Here is a 21162-nt window from a genome sequence, read left to right on the forward strand (position 1 = left end):
GCGCATTCACGACGTTCTGCAGCCACCTTTATTGAATTCCCAAACATCTCATCACTCTAAAGTAAAACCCCATGTCCGTTAATCCCATTGGCCATTCCCCTCACCCATCCCAGCACCCGGCAGCTCCCATCTACTGCCTGCTTCGACGGATTCACCGATTCTGGACATTTCGTGTCCTTCAGATCGTGGGCTATGACCGTTAGAGTCTGCTGTCTTTCCCTGAGCGAGCTGTTTCTGAAGGTCACTCCGCGGAAGGGAAGACGACGTCCCTTTTTCATGGTTGAATAATATTCAACACCGCGCCGGATGCCCCAGCGGACGGGTGTTCGGCGGCCCCGCACAGCGCCGCGGCCCGTGTTCGCCTACGGAGGTCGGAGCCCCCGTCTGTGACGCGGGGCACGTGCCCAGGACGGGAACTGCTGGGTCGCCGGGACAATAGCGTCTGGGAGAAGAGCGGGCGTGGGTTTCTGCGATGCGCCCAGGCAGCTGGGGGGTCTCGTGTTCAAGCGAAGGGGAGGTGCTGCGGACCGTGGCGAGGAGGGACTCGGGAGTGACGGCAGCTCCGTGGCCCGCCCTTCACTCAAGCGGGTGTCGCAGAGACACCGACCGGGTCGCGAGCGGCTGGCGGCTCGGGTTCTCCACCGCGCCGCCGGAAGCGTGGAACCGGGCGGGGGAGACTACAAAGTGCCGGGCCAGCGGGCAGCTTCCTTCCCCACGAGGAGGGCCGGGGGGGGGGCGGGGGGAGTACAGTCTGAGGGACCGGCTGCCTCCCGCTTCACGGTCCTCCGCCGCGACTCCGGAGAGGGCAGTGGAACGGAACGCGCCGCCTTCGGTTTTCTAAGGGCGCTCGCAGACGACAGTTTAGGACACGGCAGGGAGCACCTGGGGCAGAGAAGGGGAGAAAGGCCCCGGGAGGCGCACGCCGCCCCTCCGGCCGCCCCCGGCGGCCAGCCGGACTTCGCGCTCCCACAAGATGGTGGCCGCCAGGCGGCCGCTCTAGCCCGCGGCTGGAACTCTATGGCCGAGCCGAGGCCAGCCGTGCAGGGCGGTGAAGCTGAGCTGGGCGGTAACCTAACCACACCACAGCGCTAGTTAGTGTGTGCGGAAAGAGCCCTCCCGCGCATGTGCGGGAAGGGGGGGATGGGCTTCGAGACGAGGGGCCCACCCCGCAGTGCAAGTTTTCTGAAACGTGTGAGTCGTTTAACTCCAGTGAAAGCCGAGGTGGGGCGTTCCCCAGACGCATGCGTCCTCGCCGAGACCAGCGATACAGTGGCGTGGTCTTTTCAACGCCCGGCGTACAGACGACGTCTGAGGTGGAAGGGGCGGTCAGGATTCCCAATACGCATGCGCCTGGAGGCCGAGGCGGTCCCTTCAGAGGGTGTGGAGTGCAGGGCTCCTCTTTGCGCAGGCGCAGGTCCTGTCCGGTAGGGCTAGTGGTCTATCACGGGAAGGGAAGAGGAGGTTGAAGGGCTTGAAAAACCGGGTGCGCCTGCGCACTGCCTACTTGTGGGAAGAGTTCGGGATTTGTGAGGGGCGGGGTCACGCAAACGCGTCATTGAACGGGTAGGTGGGAGGGAGGGTGGAGCTGGGGGAGGGTCTTTGCGCTTGCGCAGTGCGGGGGTGGAGGGCGGAGGGGATAGATAGCACGCTTGCGCGGCTGTCACAGGGCTGCTTGGTTGGTCAGTGGGGAGTCGGCGCCTGCGTACTAAGACCCGTGTGCAGCAGCGGCGGCGGCGGTAGAGGCGGCGGCGGCGGCGGCAGCGGGCTCGGAGGCAGCGGTTGGGCTCGCGGCGAGCGGACGGGGTCGAGTCAGTGCGTTCGCGCGAGGTGAGAGCGGGCAGGCCGCGCGTGCGCGGAGCCCTGGCTTGGGCCTGGGAGTGGAGATGGAACTGCGCGAGGGTCGGGGAGGGGGCAGAGGGGAGCGGCGGCGACCGCCGCGGCACTGGGTTTGGCCCGCGAGCCGCGCGAGGTGCGGAGAGGCGCGGGCGCGCGCCCCGGTTGGCGCGCGGGGTGACGGTTGGGGCCGGCTGGGTGACGTTGGAGCGACGCAGGGCGGGGGACGGCGAGCCGCGAGGCCGCCACGCGGGAGAGGCCGCCGGGCGGCCACGCCGGGGCGAGGGCCGGGGGCCAGATAGGCCCGCCGGGGCAAGGGGACCTGGGCCGTTGAGAACCGGGCGCCGCGCGGCCACGTGAGGTGGGGGAGGGGGCTATTCGGTGAGAGGGCGCGTGGGGGGGGGGTTGGCGGCCGGCCGGGGGGAGGGGAGGCGGCGTGGCTCCGGCCTGGCGCGGCCTTTGAGGAGGGGGTGCCGGCGGCACCGGAAGTGTCCCCTACCGGAGGCTGCTCTCGGGGTCGGAGGCCGCATGGCCGAATGTGGACGGGGGCCGCATGGCAGCGCGGGGACCCCTCCCCCCCAGATCCCGGCCACCGGAAGCCCCGGGAGGCCACATGGTGGGCGGGAGCCGGCAACCCCCAGCGCGGGGAGAGCGAGTCCTCGCGAGCGCCCAAGGGAGCTTGGAATTTTGGAGAAGGGGGAAGCCCGAGGCCCGGATCCTGATCACCCCGGAGAGCCCGCTGCGGGCATATGTTAGCGCTTCCCCGCCCCGTGGGCCCCCGGAGCTCTCCCCCCAACTCCGCTGTGAAGTGAGGCGGTCCGCAGGTGTAAGTAGCGCGCTCCCGTGCCGGGCGGCCGGAGAACCGGGGAGACCCCGGCGATTGGACGGAAGCCCAACTCCTGCGGGCCGAGCCGACAGCGCCGTCGGGTCCCGGGCGCAGAGCTCCGCGCCGCGCCCGGTGCGCTTCACCTTGTCACTGCCCGCGCCGCTGCGTCGGGCCGGGGAGCGCCGGCGCTGTCTTCCACTACTCGCTAGCACCAGCCTTTTGCTTTCATTTTATTGTCATTCACCACTCCCCACTCCTCCGCTCCGCGCGGAGCCCGCAGGCCCGGCCCGAAAGCCGACAGCGCCGGTGCATCCTGGGAAAAGTGGGAGGGCCCTCGCGGAGAGGCCGGGTTCCTGGGTTCCCTTTGGGAAACGAGATGGAGGTGTTTGGCAGGGGTAGAAGTTCGAAAACAACTCTGCTTTCCCCCCCTCGGCTGTGTGTGCAAATGTGTGCTGGAGAGGCGGGAATCCCCCAAAGAGGCCTTGTGGTTTCCTGTGCCAGTGACTGGCCTGTGTGGGGATAGGGTGGGGGGTGTAACAGAGCCGGGTGGGGCCCTGTCCTCCGGTCTCCACCCTCCCCTCTCCCCCCGCCCCACGATAGCCCCGCCCTTCTGCTGGCTCATGGCTGCTCACCTAATTATAGCCCTGGTTGTGTGTGGGGAAGAGGGGTGGTTGGTTTCAGTGGCAAGTAACACCTGAGTCTTCCTCCTCCCCGGAGTCAGCCTTGGCCTATCTCCGGGATTGCACATCCTGACTCCCTGCGGCCTACCTTTCCCCAGCCATGTGTCCAGAGAGGAGTGCGGTAGAGCTCTGTTGGCCTCCACCCTGACTGACTTGGGTTCTCTTTCTGACTCTAGTTGGAATCGAAGCCTCTTAAAATGGCAGATGATTTGGACTTCGAGACAGGAGATGCGGGGGCCTCAGCCACCTTTCCGATGCAGTGCTCAGCATTACGTAAGAACGGCTTCGTGGTGCTCAAAGGCCGGCCTTGTAAGATCGTGGAGATGTCTACCTCCAAGACGGGCAAGCATGGCCATGCCAAGGTTAGAACTTGTCCTCTCCGCATCTTGCCTTCCCCACACTTTCCCGTATCCGTGGGGCTCCCAGCAGCAAGTTGTCCTCAGTCCCAGCCTCTCCATTCCTTCAGCGCTGGTTTACCGTCCTGTTCCTTGCGCTCAGCACTCAGCCCTGAATACTTTCCACCTTTACCTTTCTCCACTGTTCGTGGAGTCTCTGGCTTCTGGATGCTCTGTTCAGCTGCTTGCCCCTTCCTCCAGGCTTTCACTTTCTGCCTCTTTTCCCCTGAGTCTTTGTTCCCAGGGTTTCTCCAGGCCTAATATTGGAAGCAGCCTTTCCTGGAGAGCACCAGGATACCTCTGAATCTCCAAGTCATCTTGCTGTACCACAGTACACACCAGCTTTCCCTTTGGAACTCTGATGTCGTGTCTGCCAAGTCTCTGCCTGCCCCTTCCCCTTGAGTCCCCTGAGCCGCCCCCTCGAGTTCTTGGATCCTGACATTCTGGCTAGTGCTTCCATGTCAGTTAAGACTTTTCTACCCTGGGAAACTTTTTTTTTTTTTTTTGACAGACAGATCACAAGTAGGTAGAGAAGCAGACTCCCCGCTGAGCAGAGAGCCCGATGTGTGGGTATCGAACCCAGGACCCTGAGATCATGACCCAAGCCGAAGACAGAGGCTCAGCCCACTGTGCCCTCCCCTCAAAAACTTCACTTGGTCCATCCTTGTTGGATTTCTTAGGATTTTTTTCCCTAGTTGGTCTGTCTTGGCCTGGCGTTCATCCTGGGTTTCCTCGTTCATGTGTAGATCCTTATCTGTGTTCTTTCCTGGTTTTCTTACTCTCTGGGGCAGTTTGTTCTCCCTGAATTCATCCTCTCTGCTCTCTTCCTTTCTCATTCCTTTTTATCGTCCCCAGTCCTGTGCCTTTTATTCTGGTGTCCGGATGCTCTTTCAAAGGTTTTACCTAGTCTCCCATTCCCGGGGCTCCTCAGTCAGTGTTCTTGTAGCTCAGGGTAACTGGTGGCCCCAAGCGTGCCCTACGGTTTCCCTTGTCAGTCACCCCCAACTTGAATGGGGTCTGTCTGCCTCTGGTTCTTGCCGGACGCCTTATTTCTTGAGTCAGTTTGCTTGGTTCCGCCTCCCCCGATCTTGCCCTGACAGCCTAGTCTGACTTCCTGCCTGTCAGGTCACCGTGCCTTCCTCTTTCCGCCCTGGACCCGGCTGGGTTTCTCTTTCATGTGATGCGTACATGCAGGTCCACCTGGTCGGTATTGACATCTTTACTGGCAAGAAATACGAAGATATCTGCCCGTCCACTCATAATATGGATGTCCCCAACATCAAAAGGAATGACTTCCAGGTACACGGGTGGGTTCGTGGTTTCGTGTGGGGGGGGTAACATTGGCTAGAGGAGCTCTGTGCTGTGGCCGGGGGTGGGGGCAGCAGGACAGTGGGGAGTTGGCTGTCAGCAGTTTACAGCCCTTGTTTGTATTCAGACCTTTTATCCTCTGCCTGTTCGGGCTGACATTCAACTTGCTCCCCTCTCTGCCCTCAGCTGATCGGCATCCAGGACGGGTATCTATCACTGCTCCAGGACAGCGGGGAGGTGCGAGAGGACCTTCGCCTGCCCGAGGGAGACCTCGGCAAGGAGATTGAGCAGAAGTACGACTGTGGAGAAGAGATCCTGGTACGGTGTCGTGTCCGTCCCCCCCGGGCTGTCTGCCTCACTGCATTTTGCCTTTTCCTCTGAGCTCCCTTCTGACTCTCCCCTTTACATCCCCAGATCACGGTGCTGTCTGCCATGACAGAGGAGGCAGCTGTTGCAATCAAGGCCATGGCAAAATAACCGGCTCCCAGGTGAATGTGACGCACTCCCCCCAGCCCACGTCTTGTCCCTCATCATTCCAGATTTCCTTCCCGGCCCCCCGAGGGATCCTCACCCTTCCTGGGGGTGGTGATCTCCTGCCTCACCTGGTCTCTCTCCTCCCCAGGGTGGCGGTGGTGGCAGCAGTGATCCTCAAGCCTGCAGAGGCCCCCTCCCCCAGCCTGGCCCAGCTCTGGCCTGGCCCTTGGCTGGATGACTCCTCCTACACAATTTATTTGACGTTTTATTTTGGTTTCCCCCACACCCCTCTCAATCTGTCGGGGAGCCCCTGCCCTTCATCCTGCTCCCTCGGCCAGGAGTGAGTGATCCTTGGCCTTGGTGAAGCTGCCCTCCTCTTCTCCCCTCGCACTACAGCCCTGGTCAGGGAGAGGGGGCGGGTGCTGCTTGTGTTTTAGTGGGATTTTTGTTTTGTTTTGTTTTTGTTTCCTTTTTTTTTTTTTTTTAATTCAATCTGGAATCAGAAAGCTGTGGATTCTGGCAAAAATGATCCTTGTGCCCTCCCCCAACTCAGCCCTGCTCTGGTCCCTTGTTTCCCCATGGCCCTTTACCCCAAGCACCACCCCACAGATGGGGGACCAGCCCCCTCCCCTGCCTATGTCTCTCCCCAAATCCCGTTAGCTGGGGAGGGAAGAAGAGGAAAGGGGAGGGGACCTGCCCCCTCCTCAGGCATCTGGGAGGGCCCTGCCCCCATGGGCTTCACCCTTTCCTGTGGGCTCTCTCCCCGACACATTTGTTAAAATCAAACCTGAATAAAACTACAAGTTTAATATGAAGGCCCCAACTCGGTCGCTTTTTTGAATTAAATTGGTGTTTACTGATCGAACATAAGAGTTAGAAACCACAGGCACTGGACACTGAACTTGGCACCTGAGTTCATTACCCACCCACTGTTCTCCTGTGACCTGTCTGCCACCCCTCCCCCTCTGTACAGCCCTGGCCTGGGCAAGGAGGCAACACAGACGGCAGCCAGGGGTGGTGAGGTGGATTTTATTGGGCTGGGACACACCAGGGACCCTCACCCGTAGTGGAGGCTGGGGGTCAGCGAGAAGACAGTCTGAAGATCACTTGTGGTAGAATCTCGGGTTCTGGCTGTGCTGGATGAAGGGGAGCCGAGGGCCAGGCTGGCTGGTAGCTGCAAAGCCCGACTGGTGGTGGGGGAAGGGGGGCTCTGTCGGTGTGCGCCCCCCTCCCCAGGGAGAGGGAAAAGGAGGGGTGGGGGCCGCCCTTCCTACCCAGTCCTTTCCCCGGAAGCGCAGGGCTTCGTTCGAGTGGGATTCCTGTCCTTACCTTCCCTGCCGGTTGCATCTGCACAGGGAGCTGGGGAGAGGCAAGGAGTCCCGGGGCTGGATGCAGAGCTTGGGGATGCATGGGGCGCAGGGAGGACTGTGGAGAAGAGAGTCAGGACCTGAGGCAGCCTGGGGGCGCCCCTTGGCAGAGCGCTGCCCCTGACCTCCCAAGACGCCATACTCACAGAGTCTGAGAAACCGGTCTGCTGGTTGGCATGTTCCATCTGCTTCTGTAAGGACAGGGCACTGCCAGGCTGGAGGAAGCCTAGGAGGGGAGGGGGGCATGTGCAGCATGAGTAGAGCACGGGAAAGGGATGCGTGGTGGATGCTCAGAGCCAGGGCGGGGGCGGGGGCGGCCTCACCTGTCTGGGTGGGCTGGAAGTGGCCGTGTACCGCGTAGGGCTGGGGCTGTGGCTGAGACAGGTACTGCACTGCCGGGAACGCCGAAGGCGCTGAGGGAGGCAGGGGCACTGGCTGTTGGGCCTCCTTCCCGCAGCTGGGGGAGCCAGTTCCTCCCTCTTCCCACTACTCACCTCTGAGCTGCTGACTGGGGCTGTAGGCTGGCTGTGTGGGTCCGTAGTGCGGTGGGGCCTGAGCGGTCCCGTAAGCCCCACCAGGGCTGCCCTGGAACTGACCGTGCTCTGGCGTCCCCGCGAAAGCTGCTGCCGAGCCCACGTAGTGCCGGGTCTGCGGAGGGAGGAGGAGTGCTGACTCCTGCGGGAAACTGCCCCAGAGCAGCGCCCCGAGCGCCCTGCATGTGCCCCGCGTCCGCTATGTGGTAAAGTGCCACCCAACGCTCACGACTGGGATGCAAGTTGCACGAAGGCGCCTGGGTCTGCGTGCAAGTAGCCGGGAAACCAGTGCGCGCCACACCCAGTCCTCCTTACTGTCAGCACTTGGGGTCCGAACATCTGTTTGGCCCTGTCGGCTGCCATAAGGGTGCCTGGGCGGCTGTGTCCTCCAGGGCTCCCTAGACAGGGAGAGGGGCTTCGTGAGGCTGAAGTGGGTGGCTGCAACCCCCAGGAGGGCGCGTTCTAACACAGGGGTCTTCATTCCTCACCCTGCATGCTGAGGAGGTGCGTGCCTGTGTGAACCGTCAGGCTCTGCGGGTACGCGGCTGACGTCAGAGTAGTCAGGTCGCTGCGGTGAAAGGCAGGCAGGTCAAAATCAAGGACAAGGACGAGTGCCCCCTCTTCTGCCATAAGACACGGATCTGGTGTTACCCGATCTAGTTACACTCTGCTCTGATTTTATTTTTAGCTCTCCAGTCCCACCTCTGCTCCTTTCGTCTCCGTTTCTCCTCCTCATGTAAAACTTTCTTGAGCTGCAGGAAAAGCTGGTGCTTTTCTTCCTGTAGGGCCAACAGCTTCTCCTGCAACTTCAGGATCTGCAGAGGGAGGGGAGAGGGGCTGGAGACAGGAGGACCGGAGGAGGAAAGAGCTGGGACAGATTGAGGGGTCGCTTACTTGTTCCTTGGTCTCCTCTAGTGACATTCGTTCCTCCATCTCTTTCTTCTTCCTTCTCTCCTGCTCTTCCTTCATCTTCTGTTCCATCATCTTGTCCACTTCTTCCTCCTCTGAAGAAGAGGCAGAACGGGAGAACGACAGGATGGTTAGAGTACCGGCACGTCAGAGACTGAGCTCCTGCAAACGCGGTTATCACAGTGCCCCCTCTGCCCCCTCGGCAATGGCTCCTTCCGTCTGGAGGGGAAGAGGAGGGAGGCTTTGTTCGGTGCTCTCCAAGGTCCTTCCCGACCCAAGAGTTCTGGACCTCAGACCCGGCCTTCAGCTCCCACCACCGGAGGGGCCGTCCCGTCCCATCCCTCCTCCGCGCGGCCCCAGCGCACTGCTCCGCTCATGGTTGGGGCCGGCCCCGGCGGAGCGCTGCCGCCCTGGGCCGTGTGTCCTCCCGCTCGGCTCACCCTGCCGCTTGCGCTCCCGCTCCATCATGATGTGCCGGTGCAACGCCCGGGCCATGGCGTTGGAAAGCTTGGGGCGCTCCAGGAGCGCCGGCATGGTGCTGCCGGGGGCTCTCGGGCCGTGGGCGCCCGGCTCTGTCACGGACTGCCAGACCTCGGACGGGGCCTGCCGGGACGCGGGCGCTCAGGAGGGTCGCGCCGGGCGGGCCGAGGCGGAAGCCCGCTGCCGCCGCCGCCGCCCCGGGGAATCACGCGCCCGGCGCCCGCTCCCTCTCCCCCGGCCAACCCCGGGTGTCCCGCGTGCGCCGGCGGGCAGTGGTCTCCAGCCTCGGCGCTACCCGCCCCCCGCCCCACCGGCCCCTCCCTACCCGCCTTCGCTGCGCTTTCCCCGCGGCTCCTGCGCGCTTGGGCCGTGCGTCACTTCCGGCCGCCGGGCCGACTCCTTCCGGAGCAGGGCCGGCCAGCGGCCTCGCGGCTCGGGCGCAGGGAAGGGCGGAAGCGGCCGCGACGGGTGCCGGGGAGGCCAAACCCCGACGGAGCGTCCGGCGCCCCCAGCTGGGCGGACCCGGGGTTCGGCGGGAGGCGGCGCGAGAGAAAGGCCGAGGCACGCGCACCGGGACGGCGTTTATTGGCTCCTTGGAACTCCGCGTCCGTAACAACTGTACAGAGGCCCACCTTCCCCGCGCCCGCCCTCCCCTCCGCCCGGCGGCCTGGGAAGCGGCGGCGGCGGCTCCGGGGCGAGGCGCGGGGTCCTCCTCGGGATTCACAGTAACAGGAACGAAAACGGAAATAAATTAAGTGACACGGGGGAGGGAGTCCAGGGAGTCGTGTTCCCCAAGTCAGTGCATGAGGGGCGCTGCCGGCCCCCAGCCCCGCGGGGGGCGTGCGCCCTGCACGCGGAGACGCGCTCCCCTTCCAGCACGCGGCGGCCAGGCTCCGGGCGCGTCCGCCGGGGCGGGGTGCGAAGTCGGGCCGCGGTGCGGAGTCGGGACAGCGGCACTCAGAGTCCGCGGGCCGGGGCCCCACTGTGCTTGTCGAGAGGCCGGCCCTCACTCCACCCGCACCAGCAGGGCATACAGGAGCGTGGCCCCCTTCTCCTTGGTCACCCACTCGAGTTCGGCGGGGCTGAAGTGCGGGTCGGGAGGTTCTCGGAGGGCGGCCGAAGGGGGCCCGGGAGTGTAGGAGCCGGGGCGCACGCACACCTGGAACGCCACCTGGGCCTGGTGCGTCCGCTGTGACTTGGGGTCCCGGAATCTGTCGGGCAAGGAGCAGAAAGCCGGCCGTGAGGAACTCGGGCTTCCTCCTCCCCCTGCGACCTGCACTGTGCCTCGGGGTCACACCCGCCTGCCACCGGTGGCCAGGCTCTGGCCGCCATCTCCCCACCCACCCGCCCGCTGGCCCCCTTCTCCAGGCCTCTGCTCAAAGCTTCTTCCTGAGGTGGCCCTGACCGTGATCCAACAGCTGGGGGGGGGGCACTGCGTTCACTGTTTTACTCCCGTAGTGCTAGTCACCTTCAAAGCTAACCATTCTAGAGTGTCCCGGTGGGAAGGCAGAGGGCAAGCCGTGGAGACCCCGCCCCCCTGTACTCACTGCACTTTGGATGCCAGGGTCTCGGCCCCAGCATACTGGAGGGAGGGGGAAAGCAGCACCGGAGGGGGCTGCTCCTCCCGTGGGGGCGCGCAGTTCTCCCCAGGCTCCTCAAACCCTACCCCGGGCTCGCCTTTCAAGGGCCGGCAGCTCAGGATGGAGGCGGTGCCTGTAGGGGAGCCAGGTCAGGAACATGCCTGGGGACCTGGGCCCCGCCCGCCCTGCCTCTGCTGGTCCCCGGATACCTGCTCCCAGCTCCCCTCGGTCCAGCACCCTCCGGACCGCTGCCACGTTGCTCCCATGATACGCCATGTGCCACTTCTTGGTCAGCGTCCCAGCTTCCAAGCGTGGATTCACCCTAGGACGGACCCAGGGGACACTGGACACAAGCAGCTGGCTCACGGACACCATCCTCTGTCCCATGGGAGCCTCCCTCGTCACTGGCGGAGCGAGTGCTAAGGGAGACACGCAATCCTGGCCCGCGAGTACCTGAGGTTGAACCTGCACCAGCCAAAGGGTAGAGCGTACTCCCTGGGGGGCTCCCCACGGCGCCTGTGGGCCTCATCCCCTCGAAGCTTCCGGCAAGACTCACAGTAGCACAGGCTCCGCTTCGGAGGAGGGATGAAATAATCCTCTGCAGGAAAGCGAGAGGCAGTCGGCTGTGGCTCCCACCCCGGGTCTCCAGCACACAGCATCCCCTCCTCTCCCACCGGTTCCTCGGGCTCCTGGCACAGCCCCGCCCTGGCAGCAGGGAATGCGGCGGGTTCTGGGGGACCAGGACTCACCGGGAAGCAATAGCAGTTCTTGGAAGCGGGAGCAAAGGGCATGGTACTCGCAGCTCTTCAGCGGGCCGGTGGCGGGCAGAGGGCCCCAGCACACACTCTCCTTGATGCCTGAGAGGGCAGAAGGGGGCAGGGTCACAGGGGTAGTGGGGGCAGCAGGGCCACGCGCCTGGGGATCTGGGGGCTGCCTCACCGTCCACCATGTCGGCCTTCTCCATGTCCCCCTGGGTGCCAGCACTCTTCCCACTGGTAGCTCCCGGCTCGGGACTCATGATTGTCACCTGCAGGGGAGGCGTGATGAGGGAGACCCACCCCTGCGCACCCTGGCGCCACCTCCACCCTGCCGGCAGCCTGCTCACCTGCTCACACTGCCCGTAGAGGTCCACAAGCGCGTGGCAGGGCTGGGGCACGTCTGGCACAGCCACGCCCTGGTCTATCCCGTTCACGTGCAGGTGCAGCCCTCCAGAGCCATCCAGCCGCAGGCCCAGGATGGTGCCCTCAGGACACGTGTCCAGATTGGGCCCGAACTTCTCACAGATCTGGGGAGCGGGGATGGAGACCTACTGTCTTCCCAGAGCTCAGACCACAGGTGGTGGCCACCCCTAGGTTCCGCTCCACTTCCGGCTGCCGGTGCCTGGGCCATGCCTCCACGCTCACCCCCTGCCCAGGCTCTACCCGCCAACTGCCGGCCCCCCACAGCCAGGCTCCCAACGGCAAGGACATAGGTGGCCCTGACAAGCCTGAGTCTAGATGATGACATGCTTTTGCTTACCCACTAGAGGGTTTCCCCACACAGCACCCCTGATAGCTGTGACCCCGCCCACCAGGGCCCTCCTGCCACCCCCCAGCCACCTTGAGACCGTTGTGGAAGATGCCACGACCCCGCAGCAGCCAGGCCGCCCGCTTGAGGCCACAAGCTGACGCAGGGAAGTTGAGCCTCTCTGGCGGACACGTGATGACGCCCAGGACCAGCGAAGATGTCCACTGTCGGTTCAGGGAGTCTATCCGCACCTGGGGGACAAGGCGACTACTACTCCCCAGTCACGGCCCCCTGCAAAGAAGCCACCCAGCGGCCCCGGGCAGGGAGGGGTGCTGCCCCTTCTGAGGCCGGAGGAACTGAGAACTGCAGATTCACTGCTTTCCTTCTCTGTGTCAGCCTTGATGCTGTTGCCCGGGCAAGGGTGCCTGTCCCCAGGGGCTGCCTTCAGCGGGCTAACTAAATCTTTTCACCTGTAGCAGAAAGGCACCCTCCCCGGGCAAAGCCCTCCCAGCATGCAGGTGCAGGGCCGAGCATCTTTCTCGGGACTCTCCCAGTCCCTCACTACAGCTCCCCTCACCAGTCACAGGAAGGGGGACTTCCTGAGAATCGCTCTACAGATCCCACCGAGGGGTTTGGACCAAAGCCCCGGAAGCTCCTCTGGGGGGCTTGCCTCCACTCTGTCCTCAAATGGGGGGGCTTTCTCTAGGAGGGCTGGTCCCCAGGGACCCTGGGCAAGAGGAGCCCACCTGGACCAACAGCTGGGGCACCAGGGGCTGGCCGATGACAACGACGCCCTGGTTGTAGCTGGCCACCCGCGTGGCCGTGCGGTTCCCATTGGACAGGAGGATGTTCTTCCCGTGGTTTTCCAAGAACTCGAGGGCCATGGGCATAATGGCAGCTTGATTCTGGCCCTGGTGCAGAGGAGAGACGGCGCTGCCAGGGCCACCCATGCCAGGCCCGAGCCACCCCCCCACAGGCATTTACACAGGGCTGGTGTCTATGCCTCTGCCCACCGGGGTGGAATCAGAGAACTCCAGAGCACCCTGGTGTCCCCCAGCTCCCTACGCCCCGCCGCGGTCTCTCACCTGCAGGCCATGCTCCTCCCCGTCGCCGTCCTCCTCGCCCTCGCTGCCAGTGTCCGAACTGGGAGAAGGCGGCTGGGTGCCCTCTGGTTCCTCCAGCCGCGTGGAGCTCACAACAGACACGCTCCGTACCGGCCCATAGAGATCCAGCACAGCCCACACGTTCTGGGGACACGCACATGACAGGGGAGTCAGACCCCCGTGGGGGGCCTCAAGCCTGCTCCACAAAACCAAGAAACAGCTCAGACTGACCTTAGCGATGCCAGTGGCCGCGGGCCCCATGTCCTCTCCGTCCACCAGGATGTGCATCGTGTCATCGGCGCCCCGACGGATGCCCACGCGGCTCCCCACCTGGGACCCAGAGCAGATGAGCCCAGAGGCTCGGCCCATAGCCCCCTCCGACACCCCCACCCCTGCCCCCGCCCAGGAGCCGGCTGCCTCACCCCCAGCCTCTCTAGGTTCCGGCCGTAGTTCATCCTCTGGAGCTGCCCGTCGCGCCTCACTTCACAGCTGGTCACCATCCACGTGGTCTTTGACCGAAGCTCAGGCAGCGAGGGAGGCAGCCCCGGGCCGCCGGCTGCGCCAGGCCCTGTCTCCCCGGGCACCAGTGTGGTCAGCCCCAGGCGGAGGGAGCCCGCCCACTTCTCATCCAGCTCCTCCACCTTCACCTAACGGACAGAGAGCACGGGGCTGCCACAGGTGCGGTGATGGGCAGCAGCAGCAGCCTGGCCCCGCGGCAGCGAGCCCGCCACCCACCTCAAAGACCTCCTCCGTCTTGAGCTCCTTGGTGCTGAAGACTAGGCCGTGAGCGTAGCCGGCTGCACGCACCGCCCTCGTGCCATCCTCCTCCAGAGTGACATTCTTGCCGCAAGAGCTGTGGAAGCGGTGAGCCACACCGGCCACTGCGGAAAGACGGGATCCCCGGAAGGGGCAGCATGGGGGCTGCAGGCTCCGGAAAGGACTGGGCACAGGGCTTTCAGGTGAAACAGGAAGTTGCCCTAAAGGCCCCCTTGGCTGTCGCTTCTTGGACGCCTCTCCCTGAAGGAAGACCCATTTCCAAAGCAGACGGGTCCCATTGTTGGGTGCGGGGTGGGGGGCGGGGGGGTGCCTAGTCCACACTCCAGCCGGAACCCCCTCCCCGCTTCCTGGGGGCGTCCCACCCTGGCTCCCTCCCTCCCTGCCCTTGTTCCCTGTCTGGTCTGCTGCTGCTGGCCGCCCCCCTCCACCCCCACCGGGGAAGCAGAGCCCGCCCGCCTGCCCTCCCCGCCAGCTGAACCTGGGGAGTGCAGGGGGAAGGACTTCTCAGTGGCGGTGTTGCTGGTCGCCAGGCTGTTGTCCATGGGGCCGGTGGCATTGGTGATGGACACCTGGACACACTGGCCATAGAGATCCACCACCGCGTACACATCTGGGTGGAGGAGGAAAGGGTCAGGGGCCGGCTGGCCCGGGCGGGGCCGGCAGGAGGCTGGCAGGCCAAGCGCCACCGAGCAGTCACCTTTACCCGGGGGCAAGCCTGAGCAGGCGGCGCCCTGGTCCTGGCCGTTGATGAAGTAGTGCAGGTCACCCTTGGCCGTGCGCATCATGCCGATGCGCGCGCCCGTGCCCAGCGCGTCCAAGTCGCAGCCGTAGTTGTTGCGCATGGTGTTCCCATCCTGCATGATGGCCGTGCCGCTGCAGGGCGACACGCACGGGCCGCTGAGCGCCCCACTCTGGGCCTCGGACTGGGACCTCAGCTTGGGGTTGGAGACCCAGTCCTGCGTTCCCAGCCCTCTGGGATCCCCCCGCAGGGGGGCCGCCGGAGCACACGTGCAGAGGCAGGAGGGCCGGCCAGCGGCAAGGGGCAGGGGCAGCCACCCCCACAGGAATGTCCTCGTCCGCGGCCACTGCAGGCCCCACACCTGGCCCCCTGCGCCCTCGTTGGCACCACCCAGCCTGCCCCGAGCCCGGGAGCCGAACCTCAGCATCCAGGTGTCATAGTCGATGTCTGTCATGGTGTTGGGGAACTCGAGGTCCTCCGGCCGAATAGCAGTCACCCCTAGGAGGAGGCCAGCGGGGATCAGAGCCAAGCCCCCGGCAACAGGCAGCCCGCACCACTCTGGCACACACACATGCCCATGCCTCTCACCAGCCTCAATGGAGCCTGACCAGCGGTCCACCATCTTCTGAATGACAATCTCGAACAGCTCTCCGTCCCGCAGGGCCCTGCCAGGGACACGGTGGCCATCAGACAGGCCCCGCACCGGTGGCCGAGGCCAGGCAGCGGGAGGCGGGGGCCAAGCCAGCACCAACACTGACCGGTTGGAGATGACAATGGCATCGTTGAACTCGCTGCGGCAGTTGTGGCGGAGCGCCGTGCGGCCCCCATTGGTGATGACGGCGTTACTGCCGTGCAGCTGGTGGAAGCGCAGGTCGGAGCCCCCGGCGCCTGACGATGGGGAGCTGGGGGACACCTGGTTGTTCCCTTCGGGGAGCGGCTCAGGCACGGGGGGCACCTCTGGGAGAGGAAATGGAGCGCGTGAGGCTGCAGTGGTCTCCGAGGCCCCCCGAGGCCGCCCCCCGCCCAGCCTCGGCCCTGGCCCTCACCCACGTCGTCCACAATGGTGGCCTGGGCCGCCTGGCCATACAAGTCCACGACAGCATAGACGCCCGGGGGCACGTTCCAGGCTGCAGGGCCCTGAGTCATCCCGTTGACAAAGAAGTGCAGAGTCCCATCCTCCCGCCGCACCACGCCCACCGTGTCCCCTGCCTTGGAAGAAGGGGGGCTGGAGTGAGGAGTCAGGCAGAGTTCCCAGGGGGGCTGGTCCGACGGCAGCCCCGCCTGCCCCACTCCCTGCGCGCCGCACCCCGGCGGTGCCCCCACTCTCCCACCTTGAGGCGGTCCAGGTTGTGCCCGTATTCGTCTAAGATGGTCGTCCCGTTGTGCATCACCCCGTTCCCGGTCATCATCCACGTCCCTAGGGCGACAGGGAGTGGTAGAGAACATGAGCCGGAACCAGGGCTCCGCTCTACTACACAGCAGTCCCCATGTCTCTCCCCAAGGCCGCTGGCCCAGCCTGCCCTGTGTGAGGTCAGCTCTCTTCCCAGGACCAGGCAAGAAAACTGCACGTCCCTGTACCCCACAGGCCCAGTCCACATGGCGGCGCTCCGCCCCTAAACAGTAGTTACCATCAGGATCAGGAATGACCCAGCTGGGGACCCAGTGTCAGGGCTCTGGGGACAGCTCCCTCCCTGGGACCCTCTCCTGGCCCTGCCCTGCCTGGGAGCTCACCTGAGCGCAGGTTGGTCATGGTGGAGGGCAGCTGGAGGTAGGCAGGGTTGTGGGTGGTGACCCCAATCTCAATGGAGCCGGCCCACTTGTCCACCATCTTGTCTATGCGCACCTGGAACACCTCTCCGTCCCGCAGGGCCCGACTGCTCAGCACCACGCCGTGGTTGAAGTCATCGGTGGCACTAAGGACAGCGACCGGGGACTCAGGTATGAACCCGCACTCTGAGCATGCCCAACTTAGCCCAGCGATGCCTGCCTGACGCTCACTGCTTGAAGTCAATCAGAGAAACTCCACTCTCCGCAAGGCTCCCTGCTCTCTGGTGCGAGGCTCCTGGCTCGCCCGCCCGGAGCTCCCCAGGTCAGAATCCCTCCGCCTCGTGCTTCTCCACCCCCCGCCCCCAATCCCATCAGAGCCCCTTCTGCAGGCTTCTCCCCACCCCATGGGCCATACTGGGGCCTCAGGGCAGTGCGTCCCTCGTGGGTGATAGCTGCCTTCTGCCCGCAGTTGGGGTGGAAAAGCAGGCGCTCGGGCTCAGCCTGGGCGGCGGGGGCGGCGCGGCGGAGGGCACCCTCCGGAGACAGTGCCCGCAGGATGGCATTGTTCCGGCGTAGGCGGTCGCTGTGGTTGTTGTTATGGACGATGGTCACCTTCACGGCCATCCCGTACAAATCCACCACACCGTACACCACTGGGGGCGTCAGTGGGGTAGCCACGCCTGGGTGGGGGGATGTGGGGGGACCAGCATCAAAGAGAGGCAGAACGAGGAGGTCCGGAGCCCCCACCCCTGAAAGCCAGGGCCGGTGGCCCGCTCTGGGCGTCCCCTCACCCTGGTCAATGCCGTTAATGAAGAAGTGTAGGGCAGAGTTGGACTTCCTCGTGAGGCCAATGTGGTCACCTTCCTAGCCAGAGGAGAAAAACAAAGGTCTTGTATGCATTCCCCCTTCAGGCTCCAGGCTTGTCCTGCCCCCCAGGCCACAGGGGAACGGCTGCAAAGATGTTGCAGTCCCGAGCACCCAGAACGCTCCTGACTCCCGGCGAAGCCACCTTATAAACAAACGTCACTTCGCCCACCTCTCCAAGCAGTTTACAAAATGCTAACGGGCTCAGCTGAGACATTAGAAGAATATAGGAAAAAAAAATACACCCTACCAGCGACAACCCTCGAGCTTCTCACCTCGGATCACTGCCCCACAGCCACACGGTGAGAGAGTGTGACCCCCCCGACTCCCCAGATCTACAAACCTAACCATCGGACAACCCCACCTTCTCAAAAAGAAACTTCAGGTGAGAGGGCAGAGGCCTTGCTCTAGGCCACAGCAGAGACCATGCGGCCTGGGCAGGGAAGTGGGGGATGAGGCGGCCCCAGAGAGGGGGCCCCCACGGTGCACCCTGCCCCCCCTCACCTGCAGCTCGTCCAGACTGAACTCACAGTACTCCCGGCGAGTGCCCTTGCCGTTGGTCAAGATCCCACAGCCGCTCATCATGATGGTGCCTAGAGGAAGGGGGAACAGCCCAGCTAGAGCCCTGGTGGCCCTCACCCAAGGAAGGGGCCTCCGCCCTGCGGGGGGCTGGTACCTGACTGCAGGTTGGTCATGGTGGCTGGGTACTCAAGGTTGTTGGGGTTGTGGGTGGTGACACCGATCTCAATGGAGCCCGACCACTTGTCTACGAGCTTGTCGATGCGGATCTTGGGGGGAGTGACAGCAGGAAGGGGGAGATGCGGAGGGTAAATGCCTAGAAGAGACCCTCAGACTGTTCTCTGCCCGCCCCCACCCCGCCCCCATCAAGGATCAAGCCCGCCTTTGGGCCCCAGAGCGGGGTGCCAGCCAGCACGCAGCAGCTCGCACACCTCGAACATCTCGTTGTCCCGCAGGGGACGGTTGGTCATGACCACCCCGTTGTTGAACTCATCCAGTGGCCGGCGGCGCTCGGCGGTCTTATTGTTGTTGCTTAGTTTGATGAGCGTCCCGCACTTCTCGTGAAAGAGCAGGGCATCGTTGGAAGTGAGGACGGGCGAGGTGGCGGCACCGCCAGACCCCAGTCCTTCCCCTGCCGGCGGGGAGGTCAGGTTCACATTTAGGAGCCCCCCGTTGTAGGCAGACAGGATGGCGTTGCCCACCACCTCGGAGAGCTCCATGCTGGCAAAGTCTGCGGCAGTGGGATGGGGGGGAAGCTAGAATGAGGCGCTACCTCCTCAGGCTCACCACTCTCCCCCTAGCCTTCTCCTGAGGCCCCTCCCCTCACCTCGTCCACCTCACTTCCCACTCCCCTGCCCGAAGCCTCCCAGAAGCCCTCACCATTATGCGACTCAAGGCTGTTAGGAAACGTCTCCGGCCGGGCCTGCGCTGGGGACACCATGAAGGCTGGGGACCAGGAGGGATGGGAGGGGAACAAGGGTTCAGCCCCTGCTGCAGGGCCCACAGACAGGAGACCCCTCTCCTCTCTAGCCCCTGCTTTCCCCTTCAACAGACTGGGGCCGGGGGGGGGGGGGGGGGGGGGGAGTCTGAGTGACCCTGCTCACACCCAGCCTCATTTGCCACTTTGTCTCTCCCATTCCTTCAGCCACTCCCTCTGCCCCACCCCTCCACCACTACCCTGTGTTCTCACCTTCATCCCCGGAGGTCCCCTGTTCCGTCAAGGCGGAATCTTCGGCGGGTGCGGAAGGCTCAAGGGGAGGTGTGGGGATGGGAGTAGGGGGGCTGAAACCTGGCTCAGGGGGCAGCACGGTGATCTGGGTGCACTTGCCATAAAGGTCCACGACAGCCCAGACACGAGTGGGAAGGCCCATGGCGGCCACCCCGCAATCCCGCCCGTTCACCCAGAGCCGCAGCTCCCCAGCAGCTGTGCGCTCCACGCCCACACGGTCCCCTTCCCCAAGCTGGTCCAGGTCCTGCCCATACTCCTCCAGCACAGAACGTCCGTCCCTCAACACCGAGCAGCCTGACACCACCCATGAGCCCCCCTTCAGCCCTGTGGCGCTGCTCGGGAAGTCCAGCACGCTGGGGTCCAGTGCCGTCACCCCGATCTCGATGGAGCCACTCCAGGAGTTGACCTGTGATAAGGGCGGTGGACAGAGGCTCAGGATGGGCCCCCATGGGTCTCCTACCACTAGGAACCCCCATGTCCCAGACCACTGTGTCCCCCTCTTCCCACATCTCCCGGCAACTAACTGGCTTTTTTTTCTGGAGATGTGAAGCAGTGATCTCCATGACTCCTCAGCCACCGATTCCCAGCTCTCCACGCCCATACTCCCTGCTCTGGGGTCCCACTCCCCTCACCCCGCTGAGTCTCTCCTAGGCTCGGGCTGCACTCACAGTCCACCTCTTCCCCATCGCACCTCTGTGCACCTGGCCTCTTCACCAAGTCACACACAGCGCGCACACCTCCCTCTCCCTGTGTCTCTCTTTACCCATCCTTCCGCGGGAGCGTATCCGCCAGTGGTTGGTCCTCCCCTGCTTCTCTCCTCTCTTCCCATCACATCCCTGACATCCCTCCATCCTCCACCTCCTGGGACGATCCGGGGAGATCTGGTCCCTAACCGTTCCTGGGGACGAAGCCCGGCGTCCCTACCCTGCCCCTGGGTCTTGAGGAAACGCCAGCTGTCCTCGTCCCTTTCCCCGTGAGAGCGGACGTTTCTTCTCCGTGCTCCCCTCCCGCCCGTCGCCCGGTGCCCAGTGCCCCGCAGGTCGGTGCCCTCGCGGCAGCCGTCGATGCGAGCCAGCCTGACTGTCCGGCCCCGTGTCTGCCGCTCTCCCCCTCCCACCAGCCTCCCCCTATCTCGGTTCCGCCGGCCTCGCTCCGCACCTTGCGGTCGATGCGGACGGTGAAGACGCGTCCATCGCGCAAGGGCTCCCGGCTCAACACCAGCCCGTGGTTAAACTCCTGGCCCGGCTGCTGCCGCCGCGCTGTACGCCCACAGGCCGACAGGCTCACCAGGCGCCCAGTGCGCGGGTGCAGCTCCCCGCCGCTGCCCAGACCCCCGCCGGACCCCGGCACTGCGCCGCTCCCGCCGGGGCCCCCACCCCCACCCGGCCCCGGCCCGGGGCCTCCCCCAGAGCCCCCACTCCCACCCGACCCCGCCGCCATTGCCGCTGACACCGGGGCCGCGCGACAGCCGCGCTTGGCGGCACCGTGGCAACCGCGGTGCCCAGACACCGGGAGGGAACAGGACTCCGGGCTGGGGCCGGGTATGCTTTACGGCACTGCCGGGCGACGGCGCATCCCCGGCTGGGGAATTAATGACCGCCGCTGTGGGAACGGAAGGACGACGGGGTCGGGCGGGCTTGCTTTACGGCACTACGAGGTGACGGAGTGGGCCCGACAGCCGTGCAGACGGGGCAGGGAGCTTTTGCGACAGCGGTAGAAACGACGGCCGCAGGCGTCTTTACGACGCAGGGGATGCTGCCCCCCCCCATTCAGCTTTGCGACAGCGGCCCCTCCGGCCCCGCCCTCGCTGAGGCAGGCGATTCCTAGAGATGGTCGTTTTCCGGCGAGGGGGGAGCAGGTGTCCCCTCCGCTGCGCCTTCTGCGGGCGGGAGCGTGGCGTCCGTGGGATTCGGAGAAGAGACCCTGTAGCTTTACGCATGAAAACCTCGGCCCCCCGCACCCCGAGAGCGCACGTTTCAAGACAGTGTTGCCACGCCTCCACTTGGTATCTCCCCTCCCGTGAGAGGCAAAGCGGGCTGGCTTAGGGGGGATACAAGGGCCCGCTGCATTTCTAAGGAAGCCCACCTTGAACTCCCATCCAGCCAAACCCTTAAGTCGTAAGGCCGCGGACAGAGTCCAGCAAAACCCTGGCCGCGGCGGTCTCCTGCGACGGCTGATGGTCTGCCCCCAAACCCCAGCTCTTGAGCTAGCTCCCGGCCCGACCCCGAGCTCGCGCGGAGGTGGGAGGGCTGTGACGTCACAACCAGGCTTCTC

At 64.7% G+C, this 21162-nt stretch overlaps 3 protein-coding genes across 4 annotated transcripts; 1 reads left to right on the forward strand and 2 right to left on the reverse strand.

Moving 5' to 3' along the window:
• Positions 1-1644: 1644 nt before the first annotated feature.
• On the forward strand, positions 1645-6331 carry EIF5A (eukaryotic translation initiation factor 5A). The gene is made up of 6 exons (XM_044248959.1): positions 1645-1827; positions 3516-3701; positions 4929-5033; positions 5229-5360; positions 5457-5530; positions 5665-6331. The coding sequence occupies exons 2-5, from the start codon at positions 3537-3539 to the stop codon at positions 5517-5519; spliced, it is 465 nt and encodes a 154-aa protein (XP_044104894.1). The 5' UTR covers positions 1645-1827; positions 3516-3536; the 3' UTR covers positions 5520-5530; positions 5665-6331.
• A 198-nt stretch (positions 6332-6529) lies between these two features.
• Positions 6530-9166, reverse strand: GPS2 (G protein pathway suppressor 2). Its single transcript, XM_044248958.1, has 11 exons — positions 9131-9166; positions 8766-8928; positions 8311-8420; positions 8119-8231; positions 7905-7984; positions 7732-7814; positions 7378-7531; positions 7207-7296; positions 7030-7109; positions 6846-6941; positions 6530-6703 (listed from the first exon to the last, which is right to left on the reverse strand). Exons 2-11 carry the CDS (start codon positions 8857-8859, stop codon positions 6620-6622), a joined length of 984 nt encoding a protein of 327 aa, XP_044104893.1. The 5' UTR covers positions 8860-8928; positions 9131-9166; the 3' UTR covers positions 6530-6619.
• Positions 9167-9373: 207 nt separating this feature from the next.
• On the reverse strand, positions 9374-20328 carry NEURL4 (neuralized E3 ubiquitin protein ligase 4). Of its 2 annotated transcripts, none has more exons than XM_044248961.1 (29): positions 20047-20328; positions 18850-19294; positions 18540-18605; positions 18092-18390; positions 17818-17929; positions 17646-17734; positions 17069-17141; positions 16693-16957; positions 16242-16423; positions 15842-15927; positions 15557-15719; positions 15269-15467; positions 15099-15175; positions 14930-15008; positions 14475-14644; positions 14250-14381; positions 13730-13875; positions 13417-13641; positions 13226-13324; positions 12977-13138; positions 12638-12802; positions 11984-12142; positions 11491-11670; positions 11325-11412; positions 11135-11242; positions 10839-10983; positions 10595-10707; positions 10353-10518; positions 9374-10016 (listed from the first exon to the last, which is right to left on the reverse strand). In XM_044248961.1, the coding sequence occupies exons 1-29, from the start codon at positions 20326-20328 to the stop codon at positions 9812-9814; spliced, it is 4680 nt and encodes a 1559-aa protein (XP_044104896.1). In that variant the 3' UTR covers positions 9374-9811. The 2 variants fall into 2 exon arrangements, with proteins under 2 accessions (XP_044104896.1, XP_044104895.1); XM_044248960.1 differs by having other exon boundaries at positions 14469-14644.
• Between the last annotated feature and the right edge of the window lie 834 nt (positions 20329-21162).

The sequence above is a fragment of the Neovison vison genome, chromosome 5 (assembly GCF_020171115.1).
Source record: "Neovison vison isolate M4711 chromosome 5, ASM_NN_V1, whole genome shotgun sequence".
Classification (NCBI taxonomy): Eukaryota; Metazoa; Chordata; class Mammalia; order Carnivora; family Mustelidae; genus Neogale; species Neogale vison.

What these genes read in the sequence shown, in the direction of transcription:
- NEURL4 (XM_044248960.1), bottom strand. Translation starts at nt 20,328, where the DNA reads ATGGCGGCGGGGTCGGGTGGGAGTGGGGGCTCTGGGGGAGGCCCCGGG. An exon ending in CGCACTGCCCTGAGGCCCCA is followed by an intron (nt 16,424 to 16,692) that starts GTATGGCCCATG and finishes CGCTGTCCTTAG; the next exon opens with TGCCACCGATGACTTCAACC. An exon ending in GTCAGGCTCCATTGAGGCTG is followed by an intron (nt 15,009 to 15,098) that starts GTGAGAGGCATG and finishes GCCTCCTCCTAG; the next exon opens with GGGTGACTGCTATTCGGCCG.
- GPS2 (XM_044248958.1), bottom strand. Translation starts at nt 8,859, where the DNA reads ATGCCGGCGCTCCTGGAGCGCCCCAAGCTTTCCAACGCCATGGCCCGG. An exon ending in CGGAGACGAAAGGAGCAGAG is followed by an intron (nt 7,985 to 8,118) that starts GTGGGACTGGAG and finishes CTTTCACCGCAG; the next exon opens with CGACCTGACTACTCTGACGT. An exon ending in AGATGCAACCGGCAGGGAAG is followed by an intron (nt 6,704 to 6,845) that starts GTAAGGACAGGA and finishes CCCCACCACCAG; the next exon opens with TCGGGCTTTGCAGCTACCAG.
- EIF5A (XM_044248959.1), top strand. Translation starts at nt 3,537, where the DNA reads ATGGCAGATGATTTGGACTTCGAGACAGGAGATGCGGGGGCCTCAGCC. An exon ending in GCAAGCATGGCCATGCCAAG is followed by an intron (nt 3,702 to 4,928) that starts GTTAGAACTTGT and finishes GCGTACATGCAG; the next exon opens with GTCCACCTGGTCGGTATTGA. An exon ending in ACTGTGGAGAAGAGATCCTG is followed by an intron (nt 5,361 to 5,456) that starts GTACGGTGTCGT and finishes TTACATCCCCAG; the next exon opens with ATCACGGTGCTGTCTGCCAT.